A 17,981-nucleotide genomic window follows, 5' to 3' on the forward strand; every position below is an offset into this window, starting at 1 on the left:
GAAAAAAATATGAAAGATCCCCCCCCCCCCCCCCCCCTCTCTCTCTCGTCTCAGGGTCTCTCTTTCTTTCTTCAGGCAGTGGTTAACAGGTCTGTTTTTAGAGTGCTAAGACGCTAGTCTTAGCACTTGCGTGACCCGCAGCTACTAGCCGCGGGTCACGCTACTAATCTGCGGGCCGATGGGACCAGGCCGGTCAAGGGGAAGGCTCCACTGGACCGGTTTCTTACTCTCACGTTGGCAGAGTAAGATACCATTCAATGACTCGTTGAATTGTTGTTCAAGAGTTCTTAGAAGAGTGGAAGAGGAGTGGACGTAACGTTCTCAGCCTCATGATGCTTTAACTGAGAGAACCAAATATCGCTCTAGAGCCAAGGCTCCTCAATTCACTATCCAACCCCTACCTGCTCCTTGATAATCTGTCTCTTTACTGTCCAACCTTTTCCTGCTCCATAATGACCTTTCTCTGTGTTGTCTAATCCCTACTTGCTCCATAATGAACTACCCTGTACTGGCTAACGCCTACCTGCTCCTTAATGAACTATCTCCGTACTGTCTAACCCCTACCTGCTCCTTAATGAACTATCTCTGTACTGTCTAACCCCTACCTGCTTCTTAATGAACTATCTCCGTACTGTCTAACCCCTACCTGCTCCTTAATGAACTATCTCTGTACTGTCTAACCCCTACCTGCTCCTTAATGAACTATCTCCGTACTGTCATCTGCATCTTCTGTGCAAGGGATAATCAAGTCTTGAACTTTCAAACGTCTCCTTTCTTAACCCCTACCTGCTCCAACATTATCGCCGTTAAAACACTGCAGTAGGGTTGGACAGTTGAGGGAACTGTTCTGGTAGTTGCGCCCTCCATTGGACTGATTCTGAAAATTGTGTCAAGGATGCAACTTTCTTATGTTGAGTTGATGTTGCAACTGGGATAGGGCAGTGGTTCCTTCGGTCAGAAAATAACCCAGTGTACCCATTTGAGATGTACGGAACCATGAGGCACAACCTGGCCTGGGAACAAATTGACCTATCAATGTTGGCTGGTGTTGCGACGTGACGGATAGGGAGGACCTGGAAGGCTCCTCCAATCAGCCCTCCAATTCAGAAGGGCTGAATTTAAGGCGTCTTACGACCTTTTGCATCATCATCATCATCATCATGAATATGTGAACCATTAAATGATGTGGTAAACCAGGAAGTGAATCATACTCCATCCAGTGGTCAAGAGTCTTGAAAGGGAGTCTACTCTTTTCATTGGCAACTCATACGTTCCACATGAATTAGGGGGGTACATCTCTGGGTTTATCTCTCGACAAATTTAATATTATAAATTAGAACCTGCAGACTGACTCTGACTCTCTCTCTGAGAGAAGGAGTTATATTTAGGTGGTAAAGAGAGTGATATTAGGAGTGATATTTGAAGAGATATTGAAAGTGATACTGGAATTGATTTTGGGAGTCATATAGAGAGACATCAAGAATGCTATTAAGAGTGATAAAGGGTTTGATACTGGGAAGGATCTTTGGAGTGTCATTGGGAGTGATATAGCAAATTACATTGCGAGTGGAATAGAGTTAGACAGAGGGAGTAACATTAGGAGTGATATTTGGAGTTATATCAGAGTGAAATAGGGAGTGGTATTGGGAGTATTAGTTCAGGTTTTATTGGGATTGATATAGGAGTGATATTGAGGAGGAAATTGGGACTGATTACGGGAATGATATTCTGAGTGATATTGGGAGTGGTATTGTGATGGGTATAGAAAAAGAGATATAGCAAGTCATATAAGGAGTGATGTTGGTAGTGATATTGGGGTTGTGATTGGGATTGATATTGGAGTGATATTGAAGGGGAAATAGGGAGTGAAATAGGGAGTGATATTGGGGTTTTGGGTTGTAATTAGGATTGATATAGCGAATGATATGGAAGATGGTATAGGGAGTGATGTTTTGGCTATTATTGGGGGGCTATAGGGAGTTAGCTAGGGAGTGCTATGATGAGCAATATAGTAGGGTGATATTCGGAGTGATACATGGAGTGATATGGGAAGTAATATAAGGAGTGGTTTTGTGAGTGGTATAGGTGGTGATATGTGAAAATGGAGTGATATTGTAAGTAATATTTGTGGGTGATAAAAGGAGTGAGATATCGAGGGCTATCGGGCTGATATAGATGGGAGTGATAAAGGCAGTGATCTTAGTGGGAAGAGAGTGTTCTTCACATTGATCTGCAGACTTCTGCCCCCTCAGAGAAGGTGTCTATTCTTAGCGGTGCTAATGAGATCAGGGCAGATTAACCTGGGAGGATAAGCCAGGAGCTAGTGACACATGAGGCCAGGGAGGTAGAGAGAGGGAGAGGGAGAGAGACAGAGAGAGAGAGAGAGAGAGAGAGAGAGAGAGAGAGAGAGAGAGAAGAGAGAGAGAGAGAGAGAGAGAGAGAGAGAGAGAGAGAGAGAGAGAGAGAGAGAGAGAGAGAGAGAGAGAATAACAGCAAGGATTATTCTGTTATTTGAGGTTTAGTGATAGCACACAGGTAGGGGGCGGGTGTGGTGTCAGCAAGCTGATAATTTCAACTTTCAACCGCCCAGCGCGAGACAGCCCCACTGATGCCCAACTGCGATTCATCTTTTAAATGTCCCGTATTGGACCCGCACGTGCGATGTGGATTAGCCATTACACATGTTGAAGTGTCCCCCCAGTCGATGATGGCTGGATCGGCCTCTCAGTTGGTACAGTCCACTGGGTAGGCTTGTCTATCTAACATCTCAGTTGGTATAGTCCATTGGGTAGGATGGGTAGGCTTGCGCTCACAGGTTGTCTTAAAGCCACGATGCTGGGGACAGCGCTTTGTTCTATAGGTTGGTTAGGGTTAGTTTAGGGTTAAGGTTAGTAGAATAGTCTCAATGAATGTTCTACCATCTGGTACCCTTTTTGATGAAGTTGCCATAGTGAGGCGGGACACATGATTCTCCTGACCAATGAGTGAATTGACCAAGTTACCAGAAGAATCAACGGTGGACAGAATTCAGCATTTCTACTTTCATTGTTTTGCTAAACGACCACATGGTATTTCCGATATATGGTTTCTGAAACAGTCTATCAATATCTGGTGCTTAACGCACCTGGTCCGGTGTCTGACTCTAAATACAGCAAAGGCCCCTGAAGAAATGGTGGTGTGCATCCGTGCTAGACTACAGCCTGTCACCTGACTCCCGTAGGACGTGATCACGTCAGAGAGCAGAAGGTCTGCTTCAAACTGCACAGAGGGGAGGAAAAAACACACCCATCAGACTCCTGGCTGGGCATCCCAGTGTGAGTGAGTGAGTGGGTGAGTGAGTGACTGAGAGTGTGTGTGAGTGAGTGTGTGTAAGGGTGAGTGTGTGTGTCTAAGCAGCATGATGGCCACTCTGGGGGTCTTTTCAGACCAAAGAGTGGGGTGGTGTAGGAGAGGTACTTCCCCCCCCCCCCCCCCAGAGGATTTGAGGTGGTGCTTCAGATGTAGAACCCAGTAGGTCCACACACAAACACACACACACACACACACACACACACACACACACACACACACACAAAGAAACACACTCACACTCAAACACACACAATCAAATCCTGACGCTATGCACTACAAAGCAAACCATCACTTTTGACTTATTTCACATTAAGACAGGAGACATCTGGTTCTAGGATGCTAACAGGCAGCTGATGGACATTGGGGTTGGAACCCTGACCCATGGGGGGGGGTCAGGGAGTCAAACAGTCTGACCACCAGACTATCCGACTGCATCGTAGCATGTAGCATGTAGAAGGTTCTACTCCTGACTGATGGTGGGATCCCTCTGACTGGGAGAGGAGAACCAGACTGGTACCACTGGGCCAATCTGTGTGGACTGCATTTATACTTTGGTAGTCCACACTGGACCCGCAGTTAGGGTCCGGTCTGGCTCAGGGACAACTCGACATTAAGGTAGAAGGAACTGGGGGTCAAACCAGCAACCCACCGGTTTCCAGACAACCTGTTCTACCTCTTGCGCCACAGTTTCCCCAAAAATGTCCAAATGTATAAGACAGAGTGGCGAAAGGAGAACCTTCTAGACTAAGGAGGAGCTCTGAGGGGTTCAGGGGTCCTCAGGGTTCCCCAGGATCCACCACCATCTGCCCCCGGGGTTCCCCATTCTCAGAACCAAACATAACCTCCAGGCGGGTTCCATTCATATCTGAACCAAAACATGAGACATCAGCTCATCCCTTGTTTAAACGGTCACTAAACAATGCTGAAAGGTTTGATCAGAACCCCTAATCCGCTAGAGGGGGATTCTTACCCCGTCCCACGTGTGCAAATTGTTTTGCTTAAAATTAGCTTATTGTTTGACCGCCCTTCCTGCTTGTCAGAGCAGATCTCATTACCCACATGAACAACAAGGGGAATGTATTTTGAAATTCAAACGATCCGGTCTTTTGCTATAATAATCAATATTCCGGGGGGTTTGTGAGGACGACCACATTGACCACAGAGTCCAGGGGACTGCTGGAGGGGGGCTGATCTGGGGCCGCAGGACTTCTCTTGGTTCCTGCTTGGTTCAACGTAGTCAGCACAAACCAATCTCGGCCGCATCTGCCAGGTGACACTCTGGTAACAGGTCAACACTAAAGATCCACCCAGCTATGGAGTGCAGAGGGCTTTAGCACTGGCTTACCCTCGCCGGTACATTCTCACGAAGTCCTCCCTCCCTCTCCCTCCCTCTCCCTCCCTCTCCCTAGCCCTCCCTCTCTCTCTGTTGATGGATTGAGCCCAACATCTAAGCCCTGCCAGGAAAAGCCAGTGAGAATAAACATGTCACGGCGTCCATGATTAGAAGTTCTGTAACAGAGGCTTCCTCTGGAGACTTAGTGACAGAACACTTTCCAATCACAACAAAACTAGTGAGGCATGAATCGACCACCGCCCGATATTAAATCAACGCTGGAGCCAGTAGAGAGGGACAGAAACTGAGATGTGCTCTTTGTGTCTGGGGATGGATGATAAGAGATTATGATAGATGGACGGAGGAGTGATGAATGGATGCGTGGCGTGACAGACGGATTGATGGGTGCAGGGATGGAGCGATGAATGAATGGGTGCAGAACAGATGAAGGTGGATGCGTGGCGGGTGGGCAGACGGTATGAACGTGGTGGGGGTCGCCCAGCTCACTCACCTTGGGCGCCTGCTCCACCTCCTCCACCTGGTTGCTGCCCAGCTTGCTCTTGATAAACTGCTCCACGCTGGAGTTGAACTTCATGAAGGTCACGTAGAAGATGTAGCAGGAGAGCAGGCCGATGCTCTCGCCCACCGAGATCTCGTTATCCAGGAAGAAATAGATGAGCATGAGCAAGCCGATGATGTAAAAGGAGACGTCCCTGAAGAGGGGCCACCACGTGAGGTTCAGCACCTCCTTGGAGAACAAGGCGCACATCCCGATCACAAACAGGATGTTGAACACGGCCGAGCCCACGATGGTGCCGATGCCCACGTTGCTGTGGGAGACGAAGACCCCGATGACGGAGGTGAAGAGCTCCGGGGCCGAGCCGCCGGCCGCCATGAAGGTGGCGCCGGCGACGTCGTCGGAGATGGCCAGCTTCTCCGTGATGACCGTGAGCGCCGGCACGAAGAACTCGTCGCAGACGATGGCCAGGGCGATGAACATGTAGAGCATGCCGAACATGTGCAGCGACACGTAGCCCTGCCGCCGCTCCTCCAGGCTGAAGTAGTCCGTGGGGTAGTCCCCGTGGCTCTCCACCTCCATGGAGGAGGCCATGGCCACGGGCGGCTTGGCCGGGCCGGCGGAGAGGTTCCTGTGCTGGAGGAGAGTCCGTCGGGGTACCGGGGCGTCCGCCGGCCCTTCGCCGGGCGGCCCCGGCTCCTGAGGCAACGGCGCGGTCAACGCCAAGGCACTCCAAGAGAAGACGGCGCACACCGCCGCCAGGCTGAGCACGAAGCCCGCCAGACGTCCGGGACGCAGCTTCCTGCGGACGTGAGGGCGGGGCGGGCGGAGCGCCCGGGCGCGGCTGGCGCCCAGGAGAGGGGCGCGGGCTGGGTCGGCATCCACGCCGTCTCCACGGTGACTTCTATCCAGGAACTTGAGGTCCATGGCGTCGAGGGGGGGAGGGGGGGGGGGCAGGGCGAGGCAACGTGTTGGGCGAGGCCCGGGGGGAGGCAGGACCACCAGCGGTGAGGTCTGGACGCAGGGTCTGGTCTGGTCTGGGAAGGTCACCGCTGGACTGGCATGCTGGTCTCACTGGGCTAAACACAACAGGGACCCAGGGGTCTGATGCCAGGGTCCAGCCAGGTCTCACACCTCCTCATATTAGTCACTGGGCGGGGGGGGGGGATGGACAGAAGAGCAGGGGTCAGCTGGTGTGTTCAGTCAACAGAGAACCCAAACAACAGAGGCCTCCGTGGTAATACGGCCTGGATACAGGCAGCTGTTGGCTTATTCACTAGGTAGACGCTTCACTTTACATTTGTATCACGTTTAGAGACCATAAGACCGGGTGTGATGTCGTGTGTATGATTATCTGTTCTTAAACTCTGTCTTGTTCTTGTCTGTGCTTAAAAAGGGGATGTTCTTTAAACGGTTAGCTGACCAAACAAAACCTGAGATCTACAGAACGTAAAACCGTCTCAGTCAGAAGAGCTGAAGAATAAATTGTATTGTGCATTTCAAAACTGTCAGATGTACTGTTTCCATAAATCATACAAAGACCACTACATAAGCATTACAATTTGAATTATATGATGACATATGCTTTGGTCAGAAGACATTGGTTTGAACTCGGTGTCGTTTCGCCTCACAACGTTAATCTAAAAGCGAAAAGCAAGCGTCTCCTAACGCTTACGCTTACCCTAACCCGAACCCTTATTCTCTACTTTGTTGAAATCCCTTTGGTCATTATGGTCTGTTCTCCACTGAATTGAAATCTTCACGTGATATAAATCAGACATAACTCAACGAGAGGGAGCGTCTTAGTACAGCTCACGAAGCAGAAGCCACCCAGAGTCTGAGAGAAGGACAATAAGGCTTCCTGACGTTGGGTTAAGACCTTTGAACAGACACAGGACATTAGTGGAAGCTCATTAGCCGTCGGGTTAATCCTTCTCATTATCCTGGTTCCCAGCACCTTCCGTACTGAGGCCCAGGGGCCGGTAGGAGGGGACAGGGGGTCCACAGAAAGGCTCCGGGGACCTCCCCACAACCCACAGCAGACCCTTCACACACCCCAAGGCCCCCTAAGCCTGCTGCTGGTCCCACACTGGGAGACAACTCTCAAGTGCTGCGACGACAGATCTCATGTGAAAGAGACACTCTGCTGCTCTTACTCAGGCCTTGGGCGCGGGGAGCAGCAGAATTGAACCACAGACCTATGATACAGTAAGGACCCAGGGCGCAGTGGAGCCTACCTGATGGTGAGGTCTGCAGGCTGGGGGGGAGGGTCGTCACGGCGCTGAACCGGTCCACAGGACTCAGACTAGCCGGGACATCCTGCTGGGCGCCTGCTCTCTGAGCTTCTGGGGAGGGCGGAGACTCAGGAAGCACAGATCAGATAGACCCCACCTCCTCTCGCTCGCTCTCCCTCTCTGCTCGCCAGTCTGTCTGTATGTCGCTCTACCGTCACCCGTTTAAACTGTCACTCTATATCTGTCCTCCTCCTCCTCTCTCTCTGTCCCCTCCCTCTCACTTCTAGCCCCTGCTCCTCTCCTCATAATCACACCCTCTGCACACCTGCATCATGCAGGGATGCTGGCGGACACACACATACAGTATATGACATGTATACACACACCAAACACACACACACACACACACACACACACGCAATACGTCAGGGGCCAGTCAGATCTCAAAATAGACAAATCAAACAAATAATGGTTTTTGATCGCCAGGGGGACGAACTTCACCCTACACTGTTCTGTGTTCAACACCTGCCCTTTGAAACACAACCCTCTGGACAGCCATCAAAACCTGAGATCAGAACACCATGAGATCTGAACATGAGATCACAACTTGATATCAGAACATGACATGATCAGACCCTGAGATCAGAAGCTCCTGAGATGCGGAGTTTCAAGTGTGAGAGCGAGCTATGAAGCAGTCCCTATGTGATGCAGAAGTCTCCCCCTGACCCAGGAGCTGGTATTGTATAACCACACGCTCCTCCACGTGAAGCGCTAAGCCACCATGGCTTTATCAAGGTTAGCACAACTTACCCACCAGGTTACGTAGGCGCGAGCTTAGTGCTGCTAGCGCAGTGGGGTGGGGTGGGGGGGGGGAGGGGTAAGTAGAGAGAAAGGGAGGGGGAGATGGAGAGAGAGAGAGGGTGACAGGATAGTTACAGTGGTGCAACTGCATCTGTATTGTGTTGTCTGACATTTCTATTAGTTTATGTCCACTGTGTCCCCAGATCTCTCCTAGTGACCCCAGATCACTCCTAGTGACTCCTGATCTCTCCTAGTGACCCCTTGGCTTTCCTCATGGGACTGTGAAGAGAGAGCCTTCCTGTGTGTTTACTGCACTGGCCCCCTGAACACGTATGAATCCCTCCTGCCTTGTGGGTACGTACGTGAGCTTCACACTCCAACCCTGACCAGACTCCACAAGATGATAAAATAAAAAAAAAATATTTAAAAATAAAAGTTTTCAAGAAAGCAGTGACGTGATGGGGGGCGGACTTGTAGGGACCTAAAGACATAGCTGAAGGGATTCAAAATGATAAATTATGTGCTGCATATTATCCATTGTTTTATCTCTGCGTGCAATGGAAGGCCATTCTACTGATTCCACTGGCTTTGGATCGGTGGGCATTCAAATAAATGTCAGTGTTCATTGATCTAAATTATTCACTTTGTATGAGTGAAAGGTGAAGTGGTGTCCTCTCTTTCAGGCACCTTTGAACACCACGGATTAGGACTTTAATGCCTCTTAAACCACTAATGGGCTACTTTAAATAGCCTCTAAGTTTGGCTAGCTGTTGGCTATACGCGTCTGTCCAAAGACACAGAGACCAGCTAGAGCTAGACGGGCCGAATGTGTGTGTTCGTGTACGATTGGTGTGCATGTGTGTGAGAGAGAGAGATCAGGGTCTTGAGTTGTGACAACAGAGCTTACCTGTGAGGATCACCTAATGAGTGGGTATAAAAGAAGACATAGTTCTATCTGTACATTCACTGTCCACATTACAGACCCTGGTTTATTTCTAAAAGTTCTAATCCACGGGAGTCAGGGACGACCTTTTTATCTGAGCGGACTTGAAGTTAAGCTAAAAGGTCAATAGGAGCAGGTGCACTCCTGATGGCTCAGTTGGCAGTCAAACAACCACATGAAAGACGTGGCAAAGAAATCCCAATTTATTCAAATGTATACTCATTTGCGGTTTGCTTTCCGAACAATCAATCATTTATCATTTTAGAATATCTATGATAGCTGTTAAATTATTCTGTATTTAATTTTTTTTTTAATTAAACGCTTGGTCATTTCGAAACATTTCAGTGTGAAAAGAATCAGTTACTTAGGAAGGATGGAGGGAAAGAGATTTATTGGCGTCCTTACCCGTGCATACAAGGCAATACAGCATCGCCACTTGGTGGCACAATACGGCATTACAGATCCAGTTCACCCAGTGGCTCACAGCCGACGTCAAACACGCACAACTTTTCTACATTTTATTTTCCTTTTATAATGTCGCCGAAAGTTTAGAAGGCAAGTGAGGAGGATCATAATTTAAGTAAGTAGCACGTTGGAAACAGATTGGAAGCGGACTTTTGACAATGTGGTTTTAAGGAGTGTGATGCTATCTAAACGTATTTTTGACTAAGGTTTTCTAAAGACAGTGTTTGAGAGGACACGAAAGTATAATCGTGGCAACCACCATCACCTGGTGGTAGGAGATGACACAACATTACACCAGTGCTCACAGCTAGTTAATCTCCAATGCAGCTCTGGGTGTGATCGTTATACAAGTGCAAGAGCACAACGCCAGAGGTAGCCTTCATAAAGAAGAGGTTACCGTGACAACGAACACATCTACAGTAACCATACCTCCCCCCCCCCCCACCCCTGGTCCCTCGCGGGTCCTCCTCAGCACTTGGCCCGCTTGCCGTAGCCGTCCACCAGGTCGGGGGTGATGCTCTGGTCCTCCTCCAGCTCCTCCAGCACAGCCTTGCCCACCAGCTGGAAGATGTCCTCTGGGGGAACGCCGCGGGGCTCGGCCACCTTCACTACCAGCATGTCCAGAGTGAGCGCCGTGCCGCTGGGCACGTGGACCCGCGCCACCACCGACTTCCCCAGCTGAGGGGACGCCAAACGCCTCGTTAAGACACAGACCCTCGTTAGCAAAAGGGTGGACGTGTGTTTGACGCCGAGGCTGCCCGATGATGCAGGATGCATGTGGCGCTGTTTAGCTAGCAAACACCCACGTCATCCTACTCTGCCAACACCCACTTTATTCTTCAACGGCTGTACCCACCTTAGCCTAGCATGCTAACCCACCTTAGCCTAGCATGCTAACAGCTGCTCCCTCCTTAGCCTAGCATGCCAACAGCTGCTCCCACCTTATCCTAGCATGCTAACAGCTGCTCCCACCTTATCCTAGCATGCTAACAGCTGCTCCCACCTTATCCTAGCATGCCAACAGCTGCTCCCACCTTAGCCTAGCATGCTAACAGCTGCTCCCACCTTAGCCTAGCATGCTAACAGCTGCTCCCACCTTGGCCTAGCATGCCAACAGCTGTACCCATCTTAGCCTAGCATGCTAACCCACCTTATCCTAGCATGCCAACAGCTGTACCCACCTTATCCTAGCATGCTAACAGCTGCTCCCACCTTATCCTAGCATGCTAACCCACCTCAGCCTAGCATACCAACAGCTGAACTCACCTTAGCCTAGCATGCTAACCCACCTCAGCCTAACATGCTAACCCACCTTAGCCTAGCATGCTAACCCACCTCAGCCTAGCATGCCAACAGCTGTACCCACCTTAGCCTAGCATGCTAACCCACCTCAGCCTAACATGCTAACCCACCTTAGCCTAGCATGCTAACCCACCTTAGCCTAGAATGCTAACCCACCTTAGCCTAGCATGCCAACAGCTGTACCCACCTTGTCGTGGCAGGCCTTTTCGCAGGGCAGCATCATCTTGACCCCGGTGCCCAGGGACTTCTCCACCAGTCGGATGGAGCGCACCAGCTCGGCCAGCTCGGCGGGCTCCAGGGACGCCTCGTGGTCGCTGCCCTTCCACGTCTTGTCCAAGGTCACGTGACGCTCCACCACCTTGGCGCCCAACGCCACCGCCGCCAACGTGATGCTGACCCCAGACTCATGGCCCGAATATCCGATGGGAATGTCCGGGAACTCTTTCTGGTATTCCTGTAATACCAGAAGTGTCATTCACACCTGGACTACACACCGGAGCACCTGCCCCATCGTTAGGGCTCAGACATAACGCTAACCAGTAGCAGGATTTAGCTTCTATGTAACAAATAGCTGGAATAGACTCCTGAAGGTTTGCCCCAACCCTGCCCACTTTTAAAACAAGACTGAAGACTTTTATGTTTGCTTTAGTTTTCCGCTATATCTTTAACACACTGCACTTTATACAATGCATTATACAATTTATTTTCCTTTGTTTTCTTTTACTTATCTATTTTCTTTAATTATTTCATTTCATTGTATGGAAAGCACCTTGAGCCTGCCTCGTGTATAAAAAGCTATGTAAATAAAGTTGCCTTGCCTATTTGAACTATGTAAATATGATGACACTTCATCATGGAGGACAGAGGGCATCAATGCTCTGACAGGAAAACCGGCCATTGGGATTGGGTTGAGGTGAATAGTGTTGATCTTACGGAGATGACTCGGAGGTTGACGTTCTCGGGGTCCAGGGGGTAGGCGCTGGTGCACTGAAGGATGCAGAAGTTGGGGTTGTGCTCTTTGACCGTCTTGTAGACCCGCCGCATGGTCTCCATAGACTGCATCCCACTGGACACCACCATGGGACGCCCTGAGTACAAACACACCACCGAGACAGCATTATACCGCTGGCTCAGTGTTACCACTGGGAGCATTACTGCTTGCTTAGCATTACCGCTGAGACACTATTACCATTGGCTTAGCATCACCACTGAGTTAGCATTACCATTGGCTTAGAATTACCATTGGATTTGCTTAGCTTTACCACTGAGTTAGCATTACCACTGTGTTAGCACTACCACTGTGTTAGCATGACCGTTGGATTGGCTCACCTTTCTTGGCGGTTTTGGCTAGGTAGGGGAAGTTGTTGGTGTCCCCTGAGCCGACCTTAAAGAATGGCACGTTCAGCTCTTGGAGGAACTCCACCGCCATCTGAGGGAGGCAAACATCCTTTTATTCCCACAAAAAAACTGCTTAACCAGAAGTCTCAAGAACCTTTATTTGCTGACCATCTCTGTTGGATGAATCAAATTACATTGAAATCGCTATGCATCATGGGATAGAGAGCTGACATAAGTTAGCATCAGTCCTTCTCTCTATCTTTACAACGTTCAACTCTTGGAATGGTAAATGGTAAATGGACTGCAATTATATAGTGCTATTTTGTAACCAGTGGCCACGTAAAGCGCCTTACAATATTGCCTAACATTCACCCATTCATGCACACATTCACACACCGACGGCAGGGTCAGCAATGCAAGGCGACAAGGTCGCCTCCCGCTCTACCTCCTGAGCGACTGCTGCCCCCGCTCTCTTAACCAGAAATTCAAGTAGTGCATTAAATTGGAAGGCGATTCTGACTGTCAACCCAATCAGAGACATTTGACATTTGGCAAGGGTTCAAAATATGTTGCTGAACCTGTTTGGACAAGCCTTTAGCCAAAAGTGCGAGAGCTCTATTTAGTTGGCCGAACCCTGCTCCGACATGACAAACCCTTTGATATAGGCCTGGCGTCCATTTTGGCAGTTGCGTCTATCTGTCGTTGATTAAAATAGGAGCAGATTGGATTGCAATACAGCCGTGACAGAGGCCTTTATTGGCTGCAGTATTAAACTGGGTGGATGCTTGTCTAAAAGTATTCGGTAAAAAAGTGAAAGTACAAACATTTTTGTGGCTTAAACCTTTTGAGGTTTAAAACCTTAAACCATACCTTATGAAATCGCAGTTTAGTAACAAGTTATTTTAGCTCAAGTTATAATCATCTACATTTTAGGAGGGCTAGAGGCACAGACACGTAGTGGAAGACAGGGAGAAACTCTGCAGGAACTCTTTTTGAACTGTAGATTCAGTTACCCATTTCCACTCCAAGGAGGTATACCTCGTCCATTCCTGACGCCGTGAAGAAGATGCCGACCTCCTCCGCGTACTTCTGCAGCTCCCTGTACTGCTCATGGCTGAACTCCAGGTGGCGCTTGTGGTCTCCGTAGGTTTTACCCCAGGATTGTTTGGAGTTGTAGGGCCGCTCCAAAGCTAGCTTGTTGAACTTGTGCTCCAGTTCACTCTTCTGGAACTTGGCACAGTCTGCCCCGCAGTCCTGCCAACGGGACGAGGAGAGGATGAGATGAGGAAGGCGAAGACGAAGGAAAGGAAACATGCAACAACAATGCTATTTTCCCTTTTTGGGATGGAACGTTAATTTTTGTATCGGCCTGTGTGCTATGATTCACTATTGTCAGACTATGTGATAGGAAACAAGATATGAAACAAATTGGCACACAAACACAGCTTGCGGCAGTCATGCAAGCAAGCGAACCAACTGGATCAACTGAGATTGATACTCCATTCTACCGACCTTAATAGCTCCATGAGCAGGACCGTGCTAAAATACAGGTCAATCTTGGAGTTCCAATTTAAATATGGAGACAGCTTAGAGCTCAGAAGGATTTCAAGACGGATGTCATATAGGCAGGTGCATAATTTGCAAACAATTAAATGTATTACAAACGTATACATTAGCTGATCAACTTACAGTTTAAGATGAGTCATTGCTTGTCATTGATGAGATCGAATAAGTGCGCCCGTATCAAAAATATTGTTTGCACTTGGTGAGTCTTGCGCTCTTGTTTGTTCAGTGTCCTCACATGACAACCCGGATGATCTTTGATTCTGGGGAGGAGGGGGCAGAGACAACTGCCACCGATATTGTTTGCAGCCCAATACAGTTTGGGCTGCAGTACCCAAGGGCGTAGGAACCGGGGGGGACGGAGGGGACGTGTCCCCTCCAATATCGGAGACAGGCGCATTTGTCCCACCTAAAAATTATACCGGATCTGTCAGGTTTCCGATATGTGTCCCCCCCAATGTTAAACTCATTCCTACGCCCCTGGCAGTACCCATTTTAAAAACTAGTTGTCAATGTTATATGTTGCACCTTTAATCCTAGAATAGGAATAGAATAAATCCTTCTAAAAACAAAACACATAACACATTGAAGTGTACCTTACTGTACTGACAGCGATATTTTGTTCCACTTCTTATGACAAATGTACTTATTGTAAGTCCCTTTGGATAAAAGGTTCTACTAAATGCCCTAAATGTAATGTAAAGGTAAATTTAAATTAAATAGCAATTAACTTGTTTCGTTGACACAATTTGTTATTGGCGATTCAGTAGTGCATTTAGGATTAGTATGCCCAATATCTCATTGATGGCCACAAGAAGTTGGCAAAGTGGTCTAGGGGGAATACATGTTTCAGGTGTAGGGCTAAGGTGCTAAAGTCAGTGTTCAGTGTTAAGACACCACACGCCGTCCTAAAGGTCTCTATCTATATTTAGTGTTGATTAATACAACAAAAATAATAATAATTTTTAATCAATACTGTCAAACATAGATATTTGCTAAGGGACGGCGATCAATAGTAATGCATATTTAAATGTAGCCTGTTCATGGTTTAATATTAGGTATATTCCGGGGTCGAAGATAAGCCGGGAGACAATCATCATCCTAACTACTGCAACTACTAATACAGGACAATGCATTCAGAAAGAGAGCTTACCTTTGCCATCTTAATCATTTTCTTGGCAATTTCGATGTCTCCTTGGTGGTTTTGTCCAATCTCTGCGATGATGAAACAGGGGTGGGAGCCCCCGATCATCCTCCCGGGACACAGTTCAAACTTAAGAGGCATTTTGGTGAAGATAGAGACCGTTTGAAGCGGAGTATCGGCGCTGTTCCCTGAAGTCTACGTGTGAAGGAGGACCCGGAAAGACTACAGGATGCATATGTTTTGTACATCCGGGAATGTACCTTTCAAAGTAATTGTCAAGACCAATGGCAGTGTAGTTACACTTCGATTGTCCCCTTGTTAAACTAATGGCTAAACTTCTTTAATAGTTCCATGGTGCTAAACCCAGTCCAGGGTTAGAACACATAAAAAAAGTGTATATTAGTAATTACAGCCAAATTGAATCACGTAGCTTCATTTCAAAACTGGTGAGCATATTATTTAATTATTTTACTAGTAGAACCAACATTTACATGTTTAACCGTAATAGATGAGAATATGTACTCTATATCAAAAGTTGGGGGGGAGGGGGTAAGGGAGGGGGAGATGGAGAGAGAGAGAGGGTGACAGGATAGTTACAGTGGTGCAACTGCATCTGTATTGTGTTGTCTGACATTTCTATTAGTTTATGTCCACTGTGTCCCCAGATCTCTCCTAGTGACCCCAGATCACTCCTAGTGACTCCTGATCTCTCCTAGTGAACCCTTGGCTTTCCTCATGGGACTGTGAAGAGAGAGCCTTCCTGTGTGTTTACTGCACTGGCCCCCTGAACACGTATGAATCCCTCCTGCCTTGTGGGTACGTACGTGAGCTTCACACTCCAACCCTGACCAGACTCCACAAGATGATGGAGACATATATCTGTGGCAAATACAGAAGTAAAAATAAAAGTTTTCAAGAAAGCAGTGACGTGATGGGGGGCGGACTTGTAGGGACCTAAAGACATAGCTGAAGGGATTCAAAATGATAAATTATGTGCTGCATATTATCCATTGTTGTATCTCTGCGTGCAATGGAAGGCCATTCTACTGATTCCACTGGCTTGGCTTTCGATTGGTGGCCATTCAAATAAATGTCAGTGTTCATTGATCTAAATTATTCACTTTGTATGAGTGAAAGGTGAAATGGTGTCCTCTCTTTCAGGCACCTCTGAACACCACGGATTAGGACTTTAATGCCTCTTAAACCACTAAAGGGGCTACTTCAAATCAGGGCGTAGGAATGAGTTTAACATTGGGGGGGACACATATCGCAAACCTGACAGATCCGTTAATGGTTTGAACAGAAATACGTCATAAATGAACTACACTGAAAACATTCACAAATTTATTTTATTCTACTAAAAAGATACATTTGTAAATGTAAAGGAAAACAGATTTTGAATGGCAGTAATGAACTGATAAATATCAAATCAATTCTTTAATTGCTCAATCATCCAGTTTTTTAGAATAAGAAGCGGTGACAAAATGCTGTGTTGCGCTTTCAAAATAAAATAAAATATTTTTCTCCCCCGGTATAATTTTTAGGTGGGACAGATGCGCCTGTCTCCAATATTGGAGGGGACACGTCCCCTCCATCCCCCCCGGTTCCTACGCCCTTGCTTCAAATAGCCTCCAAGTTTGGCTAGCTGCTGGCTATACGCGTCTGCCAAAGACACAGAGACCAGCTAGAGCTAGACGGGCCGAATGTGTGTGCTCGTGTACGATTGGTGTGCATGTGTGTGAGAGAGAGAGATCAGGGTCGTGAGTTGTGACAACAGAGCTTACCTGTGAGGATCACCTAATGAGTGGGTATAAAAGAAGACATAGTTCTGTCTTCTGTACATTCACTGTCCACATTTCAGACCCTGGTTTATTTCTAAAAGTTCTAATACATGGGAGTCAGGGACGACCTTTTTATCTGAGCGGACTTGAAGTTAAGCTAAAGGTCAATAGGAGCAGGTGCACTCCTGATGGCTCAGTTGGCAGTCAAACAACCACATGAAAGACGTGGCAAAGAAATCCCAATTCATTCAAATGTATACTCATTTGTGGTTTGCTTTTCGAACAATCAATCATTTAACATTTTAGAATATCTATGATAGCTGTTATATTATTCTGTATTTATTTTTTTTTTAAATTAAACACTTGGTCATTTCGAAACATTTCAGTGTGAAAAGTATCAGTTACTTAGGAAGGATGGAGGGAAAGAGATTTATTGGCGTCTTTACCCGTGCATACAAAGGCAATACAGCATCGCTACTTGGTGGCACAATACGGCATTACAGATCCAGTTCACCCAGTGGCTCACAGCCGACGTCAAACACGCACAACTTTTCTACGTTTTATTTTCCTTTTATAATGTCGCCGAAAGTTTAGAAGGCAAGTGAGGAGGATCATAATTTAAGTAAGTAGTACATTGGAAACAGATTGGAAGCGGACTTTTGACAATGTGGTTTTAAGGAGTGTGATGTTATCTAAACGTATTTTTGACTAAGGACAGTGTTTGTGAGGACACAAAAGTATCATCGTGGCAATCACCATCACTTGGTGGTAGGACATGACACAACATTACACCAGTGCTCACAGCTAGTTAATCTCCAATGCAGCTCTGGGTGTGATCGTTATACAAGTGCAAGAGCACAACGCCTTCATATGCGAAACAGGAACCTGTACTGAAAAACTACTGGCCAGAGCAAGCTACACTCACAGTGAAAGACGGCTTATTGCTGAAAGACACAAGGCTCGTTATACCTGCTGCCATGAAGAACGACGCGTTAGAAAAACTGCATGAAGGACATCAGGGTGTGGAGAAGTGCAAAAGCCGTGCTCGTCAGTCTGTATGGTGGCCTGGTCTCAGTCCGCAAATAAACGAAATGGTGCTCAACTGCAGGGCATGCATACAAGAGCGACAGAATCGCAAGGAGCCACTCATGCCATCAGAATGCCCAGAAAGACCATGGCAAAAGCTGGGAGCAAAACTTACCTGCTTGT

General features: G+C 47.6%; 2 protein-coding genes across 2 annotated transcripts in view; both read right to left on the bottom strand.

Annotated features, from left to right (window-relative positions):
* LOC307071020 (solute carrier family 24 member 2) overlaps positions 1-6,128 on the bottom strand; it is a gene marked incomplete at both ends in the record, with an annotated part of 12,293 nt that extends 6,165 nt beyond the window's left edge. The window contains 2 exons of the mRNA XM_079729867.1: positions 3,208-3,258; positions 5,196-6,128. Coding sequence (XP_079585993.1) covers positions 3,208-3,258; positions 5,196-6,128 — 984 coding nt within the window. The remainder of the gene's footprint in view (positions 1-3,207; positions 3,259-5,195) is intronic.
* A 3,425-nt stretch (positions 6,129-9,553) lies between these two features.
* nansa (N-acetylneuraminic acid synthase a) lies at positions 9,554-15,192 on the bottom strand. Its single transcript, XM_079729202.1, has 6 exons — positions 15,001-15,192; positions 13,323-13,538; positions 12,276-12,375; positions 11,880-12,034; positions 11,134-11,400; positions 9,554-10,322 (listed from the first exon to the last, which is right to left on the bottom strand). The coding sequence occupies exons 1-6, from the start codon at positions 15,130-15,132 to the stop codon at positions 10,113-10,115; spliced, it is 1,080 nt and encodes a 359-aa protein (XP_079585328.1). The 5' UTR covers positions 15,133-15,192; the 3' UTR covers positions 9,554-10,112.
* Between the last annotated feature and the right edge of the window lie 2,789 nt (positions 15,193-17,981).

The sequence above is a fragment of the Pollachius pollachius genome, assembly GCF_949987615.1.
Source record: "Pollachius pollachius genome assembly, chromosome: 2".
NCBI lineage: Eukaryota > Metazoa > Chordata > Actinopteri > Gadiformes > Gadidae > Pollachius > Pollachius pollachius.

Bases quoted from the DNA above. Each gene is read 5' to 3' on its own strand.
- nansa (XM_079729202.1), bottom strand. From the start codon at position 15,132: ATGCCTCTTAAGTTTGAACTGTGTCCCGGGAGGATGATCGGGGGCTCC. The intron at 11,401-11,879 runs GTAAGATCAACA...CTGGTATTACAG, and splicing joins TCAACCTCCGAGTCATCTCC to GAATACCAGAAAGAGTTCCC. The intron at 10,323-11,133 runs GTGGGTACAGCT...GCGTCCCCTCAG, and splicing joins AAAAGGCCTGCCACGACAAG to CTGGGGAAGTCGGTGGTGGC.